At 29.1% G+C, this 15,604-nt stretch overlaps 1 protein-coding gene across 2 annotated transcripts; it reads left to right on the forward strand.

Moving 5' to 3' along the window:
- The first annotated feature begins 3,563 nt into the window (after positions 1 to 3,563).
- Positions 3,564 to 15,277, forward strand: LOC111620281 (dolichol-phosphate mannosyltransferase subunit 3-like). 2 transcript variants are annotated; one of them, XM_023362177.1, is made up of 5 exons: positions 3,564 to 3,608; positions 6,840 to 6,959; positions 7,632 to 7,661; positions 12,890 to 12,967; positions 15,134 to 15,277. In XM_023362177.1, the coding sequence occupies exons 1-5, from the start codon at positions 3,600 to 3,602 to the stop codon at positions 15,188 to 15,190; spliced, it is 294 nt and encodes a 97-aa protein (XP_023217945.1). In that variant the 5' UTR covers positions 3,564 to 3,599; the 3' UTR covers positions 15,191 to 15,277. The 2 variants fall into 2 exon arrangements, with proteins under 2 accessions (XP_023217945.1, XP_023217946.1); XM_023362178.1 differs by having other exon boundaries at positions 3,565 to 3,655.
- The last annotated feature ends 327 nt before the right edge of the window (positions 15,278 to 15,604 follow it).

A 15,604-nucleotide genomic window follows, 5' to 3' on the forward strand; every position in this document is an offset into this window, starting at 1 on the left:
TTTTGACTTGTGATAAATAAAAAATGTAATAATTTATATTTTATTTATTTATTTTATTTTTTATTCTTTCGGCTACTAAGAGCACAAAATTTGTGGTGGCGCTAGTGAAATGTAAACAATATGGCTACATATTGAGGATAACGCGTGTGAATAACTTTTAAATTTTATATTAAACAATGGTTCGATATTGCTCTGTGTCCCAGTGCAGATATATTTGTAAACAGGAAGATTATTAAAATGAACAGAAAAAACACTTTTAAAACTTCCTGGTAGAAAGTAAAAAAAAAGAAAAAAAGTATAGAAGGTATAATGAAGTGGATTGTCTGCTCAGTAGTGGAATAAAAAGTTACACAGTATAAGCTATGGCTGTTATTTGTAAACAAAGACATTTTGAATCACAATGCTGGGCTGCAATTTTTAATTAGGCTCTCGGCCTCAAATTAGTAGTGTCTTGCCCCCTGTACATCATACTTTTCCGTTAGCAATGAAGTCGTGTCGGTCATCTATTAACTGCTTTCAGGGAAAAATTTTTGAATTGAAACCACATTACTTGTATACTTGTTTTTTCTTTATAATACAGTACAATATGTTCCATACGTAATTAACAAACTGTATTATATAGGATAGTTTTACATGATTTTTTTAGAATTCATCACGGTAGTAAAGTTAAATAGATATATTTTATTTTTGGAGACTTGAAGAGCTGGTTTAGTAAAAATTAAGTAAATACTTACCTAATCTTTACTAAACAAGGCAAGCCAAAATAGCAAACCAAGTCTTTAATATGAGATCACAAATGAAAATCGATAAACCACTTCACTGATCGCTTTCGTTGGCAGAACAGGTAAGGATTATTACATTGGCTGCCTGACAAGATTCATTTGCCTCAGACAGCCATTGATAACTCATTAAGACAAGTAAAGATTATTATAAATGCCGCTGATGTGTCAGTTGTCAAACAGCAATATGCAAAATTCGTAGCGGGAAGCTTAAAATAATTAAATAAAAAATGAAGCCAAAATAGGAGCAATAGTAACAACGGGTGGCTTTACATTGTAGAAAATTATGGTGTGTACCACATGCTTGCTTCAGTGAATATCGCAATTTTCTAGGCTCATGCTACCGATAACTACAAAAAATCTTACACATTATAATATTTATTCTTATCTTCAGTACATTCTTTACAAGTATTAACCATAATTTCATAAATAAGCAAATTTTAATTTCGGCAAACGTTTGACGCCATTCAAATACAATACTGGTATTTAGATAGCGTCAATGGTGNTCACCGACTCACTACTGGTAGACTTTTCTAGTCATTCCTTATCCTTCTTTCTCTCTCTGTTAGTAATAGTATTAGGTTTAATTTTAGTTGTAATTGTCATAGTTTAAGCGGGTTACTCATATTCTAATTTGTCGCGAGAAGGTTGAACGAGAGATGAGACTCTTTAATTCTATATATATAATTGGTTCAGTGACGGGCATTCAAACCTCTGTCTATTTATTCAACTAATAAAGTGATTAATCTTTATTTGCTGTCGTCCATACTTTCACAGTATAAAATTGCAATAATTACTATATCTGTAGAAACGTGCTGTGAAGACGTAATAATCCCAAAATACATAAAACGCAAAAAGCTGTGTTCGAAATTTATAGTATTCGATTTTCGCCTGAGGATGCAGCTGTAAGCTGTTGAAAGTACTTGCGAGTACATGTGAATTTTTACAAATCACTGCTTGTAACGCCGCAACACCGTTGTGTTAATCATATATTACTCTACGTTGGCGTGAAGTGTAAGTTTATTTATGTTTAAAAAGGAATAAAGTAATAAAAATATTTAAAAAATAGTTTATTTATTTTANCGACTAGCGGCAAATATTGTCTCTAGCTAAGTTTGAACTATTAGTCGAAAGACCAGTTAATCTACCGACTCTGCCATGGGTGACGATAGCACTGTAGTAGCGCTTTAGTCTGGGTAGCCTGGTACTTTTTTTAAAGTAGGGCAAAGTCTTTGTACTTTGTTAACATTTATGTTGTGCTTTAGACTATCGACCAAAAAATTGAGAAAATTAGTTCTTGCACAGTTTTTTTCTGCTCTAGTTAAGAATGCGTGGGTCATTTTTGGCGCATTTAAGCCATTTTACAGATATTACGCCACAAAATTACGCTTTGTCCATACAAAATTCCGTAGACGGTGGCATCTCCACAGACAGTGGCGATTTAATTAAACACGGAGTGTCGGTCAGCGCCCGGCACTTTTTAATTTTTGGGTATACTCTTGCATTAATGAAATCTTTACTGAATAATTCATTTAAAATTTTTTTAAATTTCTGTTTGTTTGTACTGTACACCTAACATATATCTATATTAATATAGATTATAGTAACAGATAAATTAACATTATCCAACTACATAAAGCTGAAAAACCAGATTCTTCCTTTCTTTCTGTCACTGTATGCCAAAAAGGACCACTAGGGGCGTCCCTAGCTATTATTTAAATTAACAATAAATTCAGTATATTATTATTTGATGCGGTTATTTGCATTTTTGGCTGCGTTTTAGTAGAGTACGCCATGAGAAATTCAGTATATTATTATTTTTATTTGTAATAGGAATTTATTATTTATACCACGGAATGGCACCGCTGCTGCTAGAACTGGGAGGGGGCGTCCCGGGCTACTAGAATAGAAGGATTAAAAGTACGAAATAATGTAATAATCTTAATCTTTTTCGCCCGGGCAACCCGAGCTCATCTGCTGGATGTTTAATAAAACCTTTTACGGCATTTCATTCAAATTGGACACGATAGACAATGGGGCAATCAGTTGTGAGAGACAGGGTTCGACATACTCGGAACAGATCTATGAAAAATTCCTGAGGTTCCTGATCCAGACTCGAAATTGTCTCTCAGCTCGGCAAACATGTCTTTACCACCTCGAATGTCAGGTTATCTAAAAATTCTGTAACATATTTATTAAATAAAATTTTGCGTTACGCTGAGAATTTTATTTAATACTACTAAGACGCAAAAACGAAATTAGATATAGAATAAACTAGATGTTTATGATGAGGTGTCGTTAATTAAAAGTGAACGTTGCAAAGTTTTAGCTGCGAAACATCTGTAAAAGGTCTATCAGATGACAGAGGCCGGATGGCTGAGCGGTCAAGTTGGCGGCAGACCGCTCTGGGAGACCCGAGATCGAATTCGGACGGGTCGAAAAATTCCCAGAAATTTTTCGCATGGCGTCGGACCAGATATGCCGGACCCTGTCCCTCGCCGCCCCATTACGGGCCTGGCCGAACCCATAATGGGCTTATAAAAAAAAGGCCCTCTTAGTGCCTACAGGGCGAAAAGAGTAAAAATATTTAAAAATAAATAAATAAAAAGACAAATTTTATATATTTCATAAACGTTACAGAAATCCTACATACTACGAATAAATTAATAGCCTATAAATATAAGTAAATAAAAATTAGTTATAACGTTGATAAATTTGATCAAAAGTGAAAAAATACCATATATTTTTGAATTAAAATAATAATTTTAAAAATTAGTTTTGACACCAGAGGGCTACTAAGCATGGTCATCATTTTATTAAATGTCACTTGTACGTGTTTGAAAGTTATATTTAGTTTTATATGACTGAATAGAAGGGTAGAATTTTCTTTTATTACGTAGACGTACAGTACATTAGAATATTATGATAAGATTTAACAAGAATTTCAATGGTTCATTTAGAAAATTAAACTGATTTAATGTCATTTTATGTATTTTTAAAGCACCCGAACCTTTGACGTAACATACAAATAAAGTGAATTTGATTATAATATTAATGAAATTTACTTTGGTAAGCTTTTGTTAGGGTAAGATTTGAACTCTGAATGAGGGCTTTGCCAGCCTCCAGAGTTATAAATCCCCTGGGAACAATCAATGGAACCATACCTGTACACGTGGCCCATCGTGAGATATTCACCTCCAAAGGTCAATTTTTACCGGAAACCGGTATATTGCCTATTCTCCATGCTTTGCAGAGGTCGAGACAGGTCTTGACCGATGCTCTGCGTGTTGTGCACTTCAGTGTGAGCCTCACGCCCCCTAAAATTGTTAAATGTCAAGTACTCCGTAAACTGTCAAGTGGGCTACTGAAAGCCCACATAATTGCGTGGTCGTAGCGGAGTAACATGACTTCCGATTGTGTGCCACCTTGAAGTAGGCTGATTTAGGGGGCTGTATCTCGTGAAAGGTGGCATGTACGGTTGAGGTTTCTTTGACATTTTTGCTCCTATGGATATGGTCTACAGCTCTGATAAGCTACAGTGACTGTCTTGTTCAGAGGTGTAATTCAATGATGTCATTTTATAAGATTTTAAAGCAGTCAAACCTTGGTGCATAACATACAAATAAAGTGAATTTGATTGACTAATATAAATTTCTTTAATATTATAATCTAATGTACTGTTATTCAAAGTGTGTTCCGAGTAATCCCAGAGTTCTCTCAACAACCTTCAGTGGTTCTATGTCAATGTTTACACATTTTCTTTCCATTATTTTCACTAAAAACGTTAAATGATAAAAATTTGTAGACCATACTTAAGTTATGGTCTACAAATATATATATAAGTCTATAAACTATATATAAGTCTATAAACTACAAGCAAAATTGGGTGCATTTGGCAAACAAAAAGTATGTAGTGCTTAATGTTACAACACGGCACTGAGATTGGCTAGATGTCTGTTGCATAAACCAGCAAGTTTAGTAGTGATTCAGAACTCCGAAGCATAATTGTAAATATTTACATGTGGTATATTTCTGTACTTTTAATTTTCTTTTGTTCTTCCGTGCTTAAAGTTATGCTGAAGATTTGTTTGATGAATTTTAAATTTATGTTTTCACTCATTTTTAAGCATGACAGAAAAATATGTTGAACTGAAGTGCTTTAATGCAGCATACTAAATATCTGCTTGAACAATGGTGGACTGCTTCGAGAAAGTGCTGACTAAGTGACATCATGATTAGTTTAATCAACTGCTTCACTAAAGTACCACAGTGCTGCTGCTTGTTAAATGCATCCATTGAATTATTTTTCACATATTCTGTATTTCTTTAAATTGTACTTCTTGGGTTTGATAAAAATGATACTTTGGCATGGGGTTCCGTAGACATTAAAAGTTTGAATATTGCTGATCTAATGAAATATCCAGGAGTCTTTTGACATTGCAACAATTTGTAATGCCAAGAATGTAAAATTTCTATTTTTTTTTTTTTTTATGGAACATTGAACTAAATTTTCCTTCAATTAATATAGTATGGATTTTTTTTATTTTTGCTTATATATACATGCATTTATTTACAAGCAGTTGCTATGGTTGCTACATCCAAAGACTTCTGGATCACCCAGTATCAGAACTGAGATGCTCTGATACCTTAGTTCTTGTTACTAGTGATCATAAGGATAGAATAGGAAGACAACTTTGTATCTTTAATATATATATTTTTATATTCTAACATAAATACCATATGCCAGTTTTTAATTTTAATTAAATAACTTATGTTTGGTAAAAACAATTTCTGTATTCAAGATTTTTGGATAAAATTAGTCAGATAACTACATAATATGTTACCTTTTTCAATTGGAAATCCAGTATAAACTGTAAAATTTGTTACAGATAATACAGGAATGCACTGGTTAACAACATTCTGCTTAAAAACAGTCTACATACAGAACAGAGGTCCCATGTGATTATAATATAGAACAAAACATTTGTAGCCACCTGTATATTTTCTGTTTAGATACATAAGTACTAATCATTGTGTTACTTATAGTCTATATGATTAGTAGATTATATTATATAAGATTTTTCTAAATACATTAGATGTTTGCTTAATAACATATTTCTCAGGATGTCATTCCACATCTCTTACCAATGCTGGCCAACCCAATGCAAGTCATATATCTATAATGAGCAAAACTGTGGCCAACTATAGTTTAACTTGTTATACATTAAGGCATAAGTCAATCAATGATTGAATTTTTTTAATGCAAGTCACCAATACATTAAGCTAAATAATAAATCGATACAAATATAAACAAAACACCAAACTCTTGCTGAGCTTATTATTACTTTAATTTCAAACGTTTTCAGCCCAATTTCAATAGGCCATCTTCAAGAACTATTCGAATACAACTTTCGAATAACTTTTAAATTTAAACTTCTAAAGAAGTTTAAATTTAAAAGTAACTGGCAAGCGCACCGCACGGCAAGCGGAGGTTGCGGGTTCAAGCCCCGCCCCGGGCCAGTTCTTTTATTCCAGAATGTTCTAAATTTATTTATTTAATTATTATTTATTTAAGAGATGGCGCCTAACGCCTACCTCTAATGTCAAATTACTTAGCTCCAATCATTTAAAATAGCCATATTATAGCCTGATAAATTAGGCGATCGTGTGGTGTTATTATCTAATTCTTATAAACCAATAGGTCATATGGGATTAAAAGATTTTTATGAGATAAAGTATTTAATGAAATCAAAATAAATTGTTAAAAATAATAATAAAATTTTTTGGAAGTTACTCTAAATTTATTTGTTTTTTTTAAACATTTACTATTATTTTATTACATTGCATCTTTGCATTTTCTAAGTTTACTTAGCATATAATTAATAATAATAGTAGTATAGCTCGATATAATTCAGCAATCAATTGTCTTAAATATCTTTAGTTTTAAATTTTAATCAATTTAAAGGTATAATTTCTATTAGATATTTTTTNATTTATGTGAATGGAAAGTGTTAGATATTTTTTTTATTTTAACTAAAAAAATGAAATGCTATTTTACAGAACAAAATGACGAAACTTTTTCAGTGGTTAATTGGTCTATGTTTATTTCTTGCCATTTGGTTACCTTTAATAAAGAGAAGTACTGATATATTTCAAGCATATCAGCTTCATATATGGTTGGTAAGTAAATATTTAATTAAATAACTATGAAATTACAAATACAAGTTATGTATGAATTAATAATTAGAATAATTTTTTAAGTTATTCTGATTATAAATTATTGAAAAAAGTAGATAAGGAAAATATGCATTTCTAACAGCTTTAAAAGTAAATCTTATTGAGTTTAAATACTCAATAAGATTTAAGATAATCTAGAAATCTGTGTGTTGTTATGAAAGATTTTAATTTGTAATGTAAATCTTATTTTATGTACTTCACTGTTACAAACAGAACAGCTTAAATATAGGTTATAAATCTACAGATAAAATAAGAGAGAAGTATAATTTATTACATTTTAGATGAAATTCTCAGTTTATTACCGATATAAACTATATAATTATGGCAATGGAAAATCAAAAATGAACGTGAAATGTTCAATGGACTAGAATTGAATACATTCATTTAATTAAGTTTAAAATTCTTCCGAGAATTGTTTGATAATGATAATTTAAACTGTTAATTATTAGTAAAACTATCTATCCAAATTATATTACTTTATATATTTATTAAAAAGTTAAATTTTTAATATACTTAATTAAAATTGTTAAAATTCAATTAGCATTTAATATATGTAATGTTTAATATTTACGTATAATGTATAAGTAATTAAATTTTTAAATTTTTTTATTTCAGATCCCTGTATATTGTTTAGCATTATTTGGAGTAAGTATTATTTTTAATAATAAATAAGACTGAGAATGAGAAATTCATTTTATTTAATAAAAAATTATAGAATAAATGTTTTAAATTTGTATAACAAAAATCACCTTATTTATTTATTCTAAATTCATACAGAGATGATACAATTACATCTTTGTACAAATAATAATTTTTTTTATATTATATTATTGATCAAATTTCTTTAAGTTATCAAAGTTGTAAAATATTTTTGAGTAATTCTTAGTTCAAAAATAATCATTTTTATATATCTTCTATTATATTTCTTCAAAGACAAATTATTCACTTTAAGCAGAGTTGATAAATAATTTATTCACTAATCATTCAATCATTTCTTTATATAGACAAAAATAGTCAATATATCGACTATGACAATCTTTTTTAATCTGTATGTAAAGTGAGTGATGAACTATTTTTGTTAGATGATCACGAATTTTATGAGCAACAGATGCTCGACAAGCAAACTCTGATTATATGTCAGTAGATTAGTTCATAAGATGTTTCATTTTATGGCTTAAAACACAAGTTTCAGTGATTTATTCAAATAGCACCATAGAATACAGGCATACCTCGATTAACGTTACCTCTAGTAATGAAACCTTGATATAATGAAGTCTACAATTTCAATCCCCATTTAACATAAAAATATTAAAATTTTAAGATCAATACCGGACGTCAACCGATTGCAACATGACTGCAACTTGTCACAAACTTCAACTTATAAGTGTGTCCATTTTAACAGTTTTGCACTTTGTAAGGTGCTTTTCAGTGTTGTATACTACAATAAATGAGGTATGAAGAAGAGAATAAATTGTACTAGAAAAAGAAAATGATGCTCAATAGATTAGAAATGAAGGTGGCTCAATCTGGACAAAGAGGATGTAAGAAATTTATTAAATGCAAAGATAATTGTTTTTCAGTGGAAGATTTAGAAAAACTTGTTAACAATGAAGCAAAAGAAAACATGAAGACAAAATTTAAAAAATCTAGCAAAAGTGTGTTAGCAACCGAATACAGATAGCCCTCGGTTTATGCTGCAGTTCCTTTCCTACAAAAGCCGGTGCAAATTGAATCGGCATAAAATGAACCCATATTTACAGTGAAGTATAGAGTTAGGTTCTACATAAGTGAAAAATAAGCAAATAATTTTGTTTATTAATACAATATAATAAAAAAATGCATATAAATTTAATTTTTAAAATGTATTTTATCATAAAATAAAATGAAATGTTTTTATTAAAATATTTTAGTTTCGGATCTCTTACATTTTTCGGAAAAAGTATCCATCTTTAATTGTTTACATTTTTGTTTTCTTTCTTTGAGAATTTTGGAATATGGTTGAATGGATGTAATGATGCTCCTTTTTGCATTTGCANCAAAGTTGTAAAATATTTTTGAGTAATTCTTAGTTCAAAAATAATCATTTTTATATATCTTCTATTATATTTCTTCAAAGACAAATTATTCACTTTAAGCAGAGTTGATAAATAATTTATTCACTAATCATTCAATCATTTCTTTATATAGACAAAAATAGTCAATATATCGACTATGACAATCTTTTTTAATCTGTATGTAAAGTGAGTGATGAACTATTTTTGTTAGATGATCACGAATTTTATGAGCAACAGATGCTCGACAAGCAAACTCTGATTATATGTCAGTAGATTAGTTCATAAGATGTTTCATTTTATGGCTTAAAACACAAGTTTCAGTGATTTATTCAAATAGCACCATAGAATACAGGCATACCTCGATTAACGTTACCTCTAGTAATGAAACCTTGATATAATGAAGTCTACAATTTCAATCCCCATTTAACATAAAAATATTAAAATTTTAAGATCAATACCGGACGTCAACCGATTGCAACATGACTGCAACTTGTCACAAACTTCAACTTATAAGTGTGTCCATTTTAACAGTTTTGCACTTTGTAAGGTGCTTTTCAGTGTTGTATACTACAATAAATGAGGTATGAAGAAGAGAATAAATTGTACTAGAAAAAGAAAATGATGCTCAATAGATTAGAAATGAAGGTGGCTCAATCTGGACAAAGAGGATGTAAGAAATTTATTAAATGCAAAGATAATTGTTTTTCAGTGGAAGATTTAGAAAAACTTGTTAACAATGAAGCAAAAGAAAACATGAAGACAAAATTTAAAAAATCTAGCAAAAGTGTGTCAGCAACCGAATACAGATAGCCCTCGGTTTATGCTGCAGTTCCTTTCCTACAAAAGCCGGTGCAAATTGAATCGGCATAAAATGAACCCATATTTACAGTGAAGTATAGAGTTAGGTTCTACATAAGTGAAAAATAAGCAAATAATTTTGTTTATTAATACAATATAATAAAAAAATGCATATAAATTTAATTTTTAAAATGTATTTTATCATAAAATAAAATGAAATGTTTTTATTAAAATATTTTAGTTTCGGATCTCTTACATTTTTCGGAAAAAGTATCCATCTTTAATTGTTTACATTTTTGTTTTCTTTCTTTGAGAATTTTTGAATATGGTCGAATGGATGTAATGATGCTCCTTTTTACATTTGCACTTCGCGCCCAATCATTGTCTAACTCACAAAGTTCATCTGTCAAACTTTCCGTAGTTGAAAGGATACGTTAACCAACGTAGAGCTACAGACGAGCGGAGACATTGATTGGTCAACCACCAGTCACCATAGTGCATATATAAGGTCAGTTTGAGCAGAAAAATTGAAGGTGGCTAAGGAGAGATAGATATCATCTGGCCAACAAGTAGATTTGTCTCACTAACGATAGTTTGTCATTGCCAGAAGTGCTACTGCGTCATAAGATGTTTTCCTGAACGAACTGATACGGGATACATTCATTGGCGCTATGGATTCGGACGCCATTTATTGGACTATTAAGTTTAATAACTTGACTCGTAGGTATCTAAACGTTTAGTATTTTAATATTAATTTAATGTAAATGTATACATGCTCAATAATATTAAACAGAAAAAATAAATATATTCAATAAAAATCTTTGTTTTAATGAATCTACAATGTCGCGGCACGGTAAATACATCAACACTGAAATGAAAATCAGTGTAGCATAGGGAAAATTGAGGAATTACACTGCAAAACGGCAAATTGTGCAGCAGTGTTATTGTGAATCGGTGTAAATTAAGCTGTCGTAAACCAAGGGCTACCTGTATTTAAAAAGATATTTGAATGACATTCAAAATGATCGTGATTTAGGAAGAAGTGTTGTTGTTGAGCAATCAGTGTTAATTGTAATAAATCTGTACAGGTAATTGTTAAATGAAAGAGGAAAAAACAAGCATAAACAATCAACTTTAGATTCCTATTTTAAAATTTGTGATTTTATACTTGTTTGGAATATGATATTGACTTTTTTTTTTAAAAAAAACAGTTTTATTAAATAAAAAGTCTTTCATTTTCTTTATGTAAGAACATATTTCTGTTAACGCTATACTATTTTTACCACTGAGAACGAAGTTTTGCTTAACACATACTTTTTGTTAATGGAAGTATATTTTTATTTTTGAAAAACTGTTCTTTATTTGAATCAGTTATGATTTGACAATGAGGTGAAATGTCTCAAAAAAAGTTTAATTTTGATTAAAACATTCAAGAATTTCTTAATATTTTTAGCATTTTTTTTTATATATTTGTTTGATTGATAGTCTTGTACATCTGAACAGGTTTAAGAGATGGATCACTTGTTTAAAAATAATCCAACTTGAGCATTTTAAACTTAAACTAAAAGTAGGAAGGAGAAATGTTTTTCTCAGAATAAATATTAATTCACTATCATTTTTTATTTATGAAAATCAGAATAGTCTTACCAATACAAATTTAAATTATAGCTTAGTAATGTAAAATATTTTAAACTATTTATTCTTAGTACGTCAGTAGATGTTTGTTAATCTGACAAGTACAGAACCACAGTGGTGTCAAACTACTAGGAATTTTTGTGTTTTGCTAAATTTGATATTTTATTTTTGATAAAAAATTTCAGATATTACTGTTGATTTTGTACCAGAGCATGCTGCCATTTACTTCCAATTTTTTATGCACACTGTATAATCAATCCAAAGATTATGACTAAGTGGCCAAGCAATTAAAACTGCACTCTACTTCTCTGGGAGACTCAGAACAAATCCAGACAGGTTGAAAAACTCCAGAAACTTTTCAGGGGTATGGTCCATCTGGATGTGTCATACCCTGTGCCTTGCCATGCAGCCAATTCCATAAACAGTTTACTAGAAAAGGTCCTGTTAGTGCCCACAGGGCAAAGAGAGTTTTAAAAAATCCAATGATATAGTGCATGACTATACTTTAAGATTGATTGAAAAACCTGCAAAACTGTTAATGAATGCACTATCGCACAGAATTAACATTATTTTCCAGATAAGCACTTTATTTTTGCATGGGATCTTTAGTGAACCAAGTGTCCAAACAAATTCTAGTTCATTAAATGCTAGCATGCCAGATTACTGTTGGACAATTCTGGTCTATTAGCTAATTTTCAAAGGGTTACCAGTATTTATAGTTATTGAGTATTGAATTAATGAACTTCTACTGACTATGTTCATTTTTATTGTTAATATAACCCCAACAAACTCCATTTTGTTAGTTTCCAATTTAAAAAATCTTGTTAATGTAAATATAACAGTTTTTGTTATATAATCTGCATTATTTTTTTACCAAGATATTATTAAATAGGTTGGTTGTTAGATTTGTTTAATAAAATTGATTTGAGATGAATGATAATGTTATTTAAACACATAATAGACAACAACAAATTTTAAAATTCTGGAGAAACTTTTCTATTTATTTCAGATTGAAATTACATAGATAATTAGAATATCATACTGTAATATTTCTGTACATTTTATGTATTTTTAAAGCACCCGAACCTTTGACGTAACATACAAATAAAGTGAATTTGATTATAATATTAATGAAATTTACTTTGGTAAGCTTTTGTTAGGGTAAGATTTGAACTCTGAATGAGGGCTTTGCCAGCCTCCAGAGTTATAAATCCCCTNAACTATAATTATTTTAATGCAGGAAATAAATGAAGCCAGAGAAGATCTCAAAAAAAGAGGATTCATGTTTGATGGATAAATATTGTAATGATTCAGGTAAATTCTTATACAAAATAATTATATACAGTATAATTTTCTAACAAATATTTTAAATATTTGTCATTATAGTTTGCATCATTAGGAATCATCATTCATAGAGTATACACTTTTAACGATTGTCCAAATGCTGCGGCAGAATTAAAACAGGTTTGTAACTTATTGTTTCTATATTTAAATTACAGTAAGGACGTACACATATTAACACAAATGTGAATTTTCAAAGTGATCTTTCTAATTGCTCTTGCAGATGTTTTGATAATGATAGAAGAAATTTTAGAGTTAAGTCATTAAATTGTTAGTGAAATATAATGCAAATCAGACGAAACTTCTATTTTTAAAATAGAAAAATTTACTGAATAAATTTAATCTGTTATGACTAAATTAATCAATGCATCTTTAACAATGAGTGCAGTTTAAATAATGCTAACACTTTCAACCATTTTCATCCATATTAACCTCTTATTACTATTTAATGTTTAAATAATAAATTTCTGCTACACAAAAGAATTTTTTGCAAAAATTTATTGATGAACTTTATACAATCTGAATTTGATTAATTTGAATTATTGGATAATTCAAATCTATTATTTCTCTTCAAATTTATAATTCAATTGGTGTTAAAAATACAGTGAATTTTTATAAATTTGGATAATTCTAAGTTAGTGTATTTTGAATAAGAAACATAAAGTAGCATATAGTTAATTGATTTATGAAATGCATTCATTTTGGGGTCCTAAATACACATTCTATAATCCCTAGTAAGGAAAATTGTTGCATTTCAGTTACTGGTAATTTAGTGACAGTTAAGTCAAGGTATACATTATAAAAACATAGTTAAATAGTTCAAGCGTGTGCACACTCTACACCTAGTAGATCTTTACGAAAGAAAAGCAAAGTAATATGTGATATTACAAAATGTTATAAACTTGCAGAAAACTAATTTGAATTATAAAAAATTCAAATTATCTATTGTTTGACAATTAAAATGCTTTGGATTACCCATATTCAAATTTAAAAAATCTTGATTATATTTCTCTGTAACAGTTGTAATGTTCTGTAAAATTTTAGATACAAATATTATTCAAGTATATCTTCAGATTTTAGATAAACACAAATGTAGTAGAAAATATTTACAGTAGAACTTCCATTTAACAAATTTTTTCAACATAATACATTTTATTATTTATTTTATCCTTTGCTATCCAGGTAATTTCATTTTATTGGAAATATTCTTTATTTTTCAATAAGGTTTTCCTTTCACATTCACTTAACAAATTAAACTGTCTTTCTCCAACCTCATCTTGAAACTGCAGGCCTGTCTCTTATTGTCTGGAATGCCACAGAAATTTTATTTTCCAAGTTTGCTGAATGATTTACCAACAAAAGAGAATCAGACAAAAAATTAACACACGTAAACTGGAATGATATACTACAAACAACAATTAACACCTCAATACCACTTCCAGCAGTCAAAAGATTTTAATAATCTAACGTTTTCGGCCGTCTTTTAGAGGCCCTCCTCAGGATGAAACATTAAAAAACAGTTCTATCTTTTGAAGGTTTCTACTAATCAAATACAGCTGTGTTCCGAACTTTTAAATATTTAAACGATGCGTACAATATAAAAATCGCTACGCTTACAACACAAAAAAATTATTATTTTAAAATAATGCTATACATAAATTTTTATTGTAGAGTTGTGAAAATTAGCGCAGTGTAAACGATTTGTTTTACAATACTGCTATACATCAATTATTATTATATAGTTGTGAAAATTAGCGTGATGTAAACGCTTTGTTTTCTTATACAAAGCAGAAAGATTAAAAATAATTACACTTCCGATTATTGTTGTGCTTTGTGGCAATGTAAATAATATTCATTTTCGGCCGATACGTATTATAAGTATAAATAATACGTATCGGCCGAAAACGTTAGATTATTAAAATCTTTTGACTGCTGGAAGTAGTATTGAGGTGTTAATTGTTGTTTGTAACAAAAGAGAATACACCTAAGTTTGAACATCATGTTCATAGTCCATATTTGTGTAGCCTCTTATTTTCACATTACTCTCAACAACTTCCAAGAAATGTTATCCAGAATAAAAGGTCAAATTTGTCAGATTATTCTTTCAGACAAATTTGACTTTTTATTTTGTAAAATAGAACCAATCTAACATACCGAATTATTTCAAAAGCAAAATCCGACTAGAAAATTTCTTAAAATGGAAGTTTTACTGTATGTAAGAAATTGTTCACTTATCAGCTGTTGAAATGCCTAATTATGTAATTTCAAACTATAATTATTTTAATGCAGGAAATAAATGAAGCCAGAGAAGATCTCAAAAAAAGAGGATTCATGTTTGATGGATAAATATTGTAATGATTCAAGGAAAAAAAAATCCATTCCAAAATTTGTTATAAATCCAGTTTTTAATAAAATTGAATAAAAATTACATAATAAAACATATATTAGTATTATTATTTGCAAAATTTCCAAAAGATTTATAATTTTTCTTGAAACTTTTAAACTTACAAAAATCACATGTTATGTAAAAACAATTTAGAAATAATCCTGTTTGAAAAAATTAAATTATACATACATAGAAAAATCTCTGAACATTTAAGTTCTTTACAATTTGAGTTGGAATTTATTCTAACAATAGTAATAATATTTGATAGAACAATAGAATTATGTCTACATGATTAATATTACTTCCTTAAGCAAGCTACATACTAGATAATTTAAAGAATTCTTTAAAATCATTTACGTAAGCTTAACACTATA

This window comes from Centruroides sculpturatus, unplaced genomic scaffold (assembly GCF_000671375.1).
Source record: "Centruroides sculpturatus isolate CEXI.00-Female unplaced genomic scaffold, Cexi_2.0 scaffold4, whole genome shotgun sequence".
Lineage (NCBI taxonomy): Eukaryota > Metazoa > Arthropoda > Arachnida > Scorpiones > Buthidae > Centruroides > Centruroides sculpturatus.

What these genes read in the sequence shown, in the direction of transcription:
- LOC111620281 (XM_023362177.1), top strand. An exon ending in ATTGTTTAGCATTATTTGGA is followed by an intron (nt 7,662 to 12,889) that starts GTAAGTATTATT and finishes TTGTCATTATAG; the next exon opens with TTTGCATCATTAGGAATCAT. An exon ending in CTGCGGCAGAATTAAAACAG is followed by an intron (nt 12,968 to 15,133) that starts GTTTGTAACTTA and finishes ATTTTAATGCAG; the next exon opens with GAAATAAATGAAGCCAGAGA.